The sequence below is a fragment of the Nelusetta ayraudi genome, unplaced genomic scaffold (genome assembly GCF_046127955.1).
Source record: "Nelusetta ayraudi isolate G7.1 ecotype Tasmania unplaced genomic scaffold, CSIRO-AGI_Nayr_v1 ptg000092l, whole genome shotgun sequence".
NCBI classification, from domain to species: Eukaryota; Metazoa; Chordata; class Actinopteri; order Tetraodontiformes; family Monacanthidae; genus Nelusetta; species Nelusetta ayraudi.
Window position 1 is genome coordinate 3,441,790 of NW_027466142.1, and position 3,851 is coordinate 3,445,640.

The window sequence follows — 3,851 nt, forward strand, 5'->3', positions numbered from 1 at the left end:
AATACGTGATGAACAAGGTGACCCAACCAACTACCTCCTCATATTTATGCTTCACCCCGGTAGGAAAACAAAGAACAGAAGAACAAAATAAAACGCAACCCGACTTCCCAGGGTAGTGGTTTTCAAAGTGTGGCCACCAGGTGGCACTAGAGTTGCTGCAGAAAATTATAGAGGACAAGAAAAAAAAACGAATTATTACGGAAGCGCATTGCGCTATTATTTTTAATCATTATCATTAAATTGAATCTCTAATGTATGATTGCCTGCAAGTCAAAAACGTTGTTCATTGCGTTGTGCGTGTGTGACGTGCTGGTTTGCTCCATTTATCAAGGCGATTTGCTCCGCAAGCTAGTTAATCACAATATAGAATCTTAATCTATTCATACTAGTATAACTAACTATACTATTAGATGCACAGAAAGCTGCTATCCTGGGATTAACTGAGGGAGGAAACTAGGCTCACATTCCTGTTAAAGCACCGTCACACCACAATTGAACGTTAGTAATAGATTATTTTTAGACCAATTGAAATTGGATAATTTTTCACATCTATCTCTCGGTACTGTGGTTGAAAAACGCTGACTTAGGTGAACAGACTGTATTTCGGTAGCAGCTCTCATAATGTACAGGTGAACAGCAGCACTTCAAGCTCTGTTTTATTCTATTCGTCTCACTCCTCCTGTGTGCTCCCTGCTGCTGGAGCTCTCCCCATCACACCAGCGCACTCTGCCCCCGTTCCCAGGTCGGATGACTGATTTCCACGTCAGCACCACTGTGGGAGTTTCCGGTGGGGAGAAAGCCAGCCCATCTAGTAGTGTTTTGTACTTTGTGTGTTAGTGTGGCGTGCAAGTAACGCAACAGACACGTTTAAGAGATGAAAAACTCAGTTTTTAATAATAAAGACTCTTTTTAACACAGACTGCAGCAGTGGCAAAATCATTGATGCACAGATTACAACAATTGGATGCCTTCTGATGGTGATGTGGATTTGTTTTATTTCCATTGAACCATAAGCAACATTACACTGCAGTTTTTTTTTCTTAGTCCTGGAAGTTTGCTGTAGAGAAAACAGAGGAAGGACATGGAGCTGGGTGGAAAATGCACTGATCGACACAAGTTTGGTTGCTTTACGTGGTCTATAATGTCGCTACAATGTTCCATTTTAGCGCACATAGTTCTTTGGATACAACTTGAACAGCTTCTCCTCCTGCGTGACCTCATATCCATATTTCTGCAGTCGGTCTTTGCTGAAAGTGCCTTCGTCAAAGTCCCTTTTGATCTGAGGAGCCACGACGTCAGCAAAAAGACTCTGTGCCGTGACCGGTGGCAGCGTTCCTCTCGGGGAGCGGTAGGACACGTACGGTTTGAGTTTGAAGCCCTCCAGGTTTGGCACCACAAACTCAGGGATCATCGCCTGTATGGGGAGAAACTTTCCGCTGGAGAGTTTGAGTCCGGTGGGCCTGGCACCTCTGCCCTTATTGTGGGTCCTTGAGCCACGCTTGCTGGTGAACTCTGCCATTCGGTCAGCTCCCCTCACCAGACCCCTCATCAGCGTGGACAACACACCCATCTTGCCTCCTGCTGGTGTCGTCTACCAAAACCTTCAAGAAAATCAAACGTGGAATTCTTAGAAAGGTCAACAGCATAAACAAAACAGGTGAACTTGATTTGACCTTGTCTACACTTTTAAATGCACGCGTCAAACTCTTCATTGAGTCAGCATTCCCTGCAGAACATGCAGTTTTGTAATTAGGTGATGAACATCAATGATCCACAGTGTCTGATCAATGAATGGTGGACACTAAATGTTCTGGTTCAATGACAAATTTGTATCTAAACAATTCTCATCATTGTACTGTTCACGTTTAGACATTATGAGACCAAAACGACACCAAAAATGACAAGTTATTGAGACATTGACATTTTTGTTGTGGTCTCTGTTGTCATTCACTTGTGTTTCTTCTCTTCTGCTACTTCTGTGAGTGGTGCACTGTAAATCGCATTCTGTTACACCAACTGCATAAACTGTATTTATTGAAATGAGAAAATGTATTTCTTAACACATACATATATTTAATCTCCTCAATAAATTATTAGAACAATTAACAGTTACACCCCGAGCAAAAGTGTTTTACCAAAATTCTACGTGATGTGATTTGACAGGATTCACTCTTGTCTCCTTAGTGGGTTAACACGAACATGAGTCATGCTAACGTTTACCTGAAACATTATTATTATTATTATTATTATTATTATTATTATTAATATTAATAATAATAATAATAATAATAATAATAATAATAATAATAATAATAATAACTTTTGCCACACAAATAGCCAAGAATAAAGACAACGAACTTGCTAACTACCAACAGCTTCCATCACGTTCTCTAAAGCTCAGGTAGCCTGTGTAAACTGTCAGCGGTCTCTCAAATTATAACTTCTTTAGCTGATCTCATCCCTCATTTGTGGCAGGTTAAGCTGCATTTGACTGTCGAAACAATAATTACCCACATCTTGATTACCGCTTGTAAACATTAGCATAGAGGCTTGCTAGCCGCGGAATGGTTTTAAGCTAACGGGCACTGACCCCGGATATATGTCGCTTTGTGAGCTAATAAACTATCGGGTTTGGTTTAAAGCTCGGGATAATTCACCTTACCAACTATTTTCACAAATGTGTTCCACTCACCTTGGGTACCCCGCTGCTGCGACCCCACGCCAACGGAGAGAGCGGACGTCTCAATAAACCGCTCTGTGATTGGTTGCAACCTAAAACGCCTTCGACCATTTAAAATTCACAATACAGGAAACCAGCTCACGACGAGGGGGGCGCGACAGCGGACACTTCAAAATAAACGAATCCACAACTCTTTATTGTAAAATGCATAAACCGATCTGTTTTAATTTCTACAGAAATACCCGATGTCCGTTTGCAATATTCACACGGAACTAACTGACCGTATTTCCTTTTATTCCGCTGCCTGCTTTGTCGTTAAGGTGCATTTTATTTTGAAACTACAGGGCATTCAACGATCGTTTGAAAGATGTTGTAAACAGTCGGGAGCCTATATCAGCGCAGATACTTTGTTTCAGTCAGTAAAGGTTAAGAGCAGTCGTTTGTGTAACACTAGTTGTTGGAATATCTGTGTTTGTTTGTCAGTACGGGAGTCCTACTGCGGAAACTTTCCTCTTGGCACCGTGTTGGTTGAGTACTGCAGTCTTCCGCAACCACGGAAGAAGACTGACAGTCTGTGAGATTTCAATGTTCTGATAGTAGTAGTTTCTAATTTGATAAGTAAGTGAATCAATCGTATTATCATCGCCGGCGCACATGTTTTTTCCTGCTGGGTTTGTTGTTTGCGGTTCATAAATGTTGGTCCTGTGCGCGTTCTCTCAACTGGTCGCGCGCAACTGTTGACAAAACCGATTTATTAGCATAAAATGAAGTCTAAATTCAACCCGTTTAGTTTACAGCGGGGCGCAAAGTGAAGCACGATTGCGTTCCCCCTCAACTTTTTCATCGTTTCCCTCAAGTCAACGGGTCATTAAGGCGAGCAACTAACTCAGTAGACTGTGGGACAGACAGGGGTGGTAGTAGTAACCCCGTTAGATATATTTAGGTGCTTGCCTCTGCAGAATTACAAGCGCACATGATCTTTAACCTAAAAGCTATTTGCTCTTTCAAACTGTCAACACGGTTACTGGGGCAAATCTTTGACCTTGTCTTAGCTCTTGAATTCTAACTGTAGAAATGTGCTTTTGTTAAATAATAGGTCTGGATTAACTTCTTTTAATTATTAATAGTCTGGGTTACTAGAAATGTGTTTGACCTGCAACACATTGTGATT

General features: G+C 41.5%; 1 protein-coding gene across 2 annotated transcripts; it reads right to left on the minus strand.

The window, feature by feature from the left end:
* Nucleotides 1-866: 866 nt before the first annotated feature.
* On the minus strand, nt 867-2,821 carry mrpl41 (mitochondrial ribosomal protein L41). Of its 2 annotated transcripts, none has more exons than XM_076047134.1 (2): nt 2,693-2,821; nt 867-1,601 (listed from the first exon to the last, which is right to left on the minus strand). In XM_076047134.1, exon 2 carries the CDS (start codon nt 1,568-1,570, stop codon nt 1,163-1,165), a length of 408 nt encoding a protein of 135 aa, XP_075903249.1. In that variant the 5' UTR covers nt 1,571-1,601; nt 2,693-2,821; the 3' UTR covers nt 867-1,162. The 2 variants fall into 2 exon arrangements, with proteins under 2 accessions (XP_075903249.1, XP_075903250.1); XM_076047135.1 differs by having other exon boundaries at nt 867-1,626; nt 2,693-2,784.
* Between the last annotated feature and the right edge of the window lie 1,030 nt (nt 2,822-3,851).

Coding starts and splice junctions, on each gene's coding strand:
- mrpl41 (XM_076047134.1), bottom strand. CDS start 1,570: ATGGGTGTGTTGTCCACGCTGATGAGGGGTCTGGTGAGGGGAGCTGAC.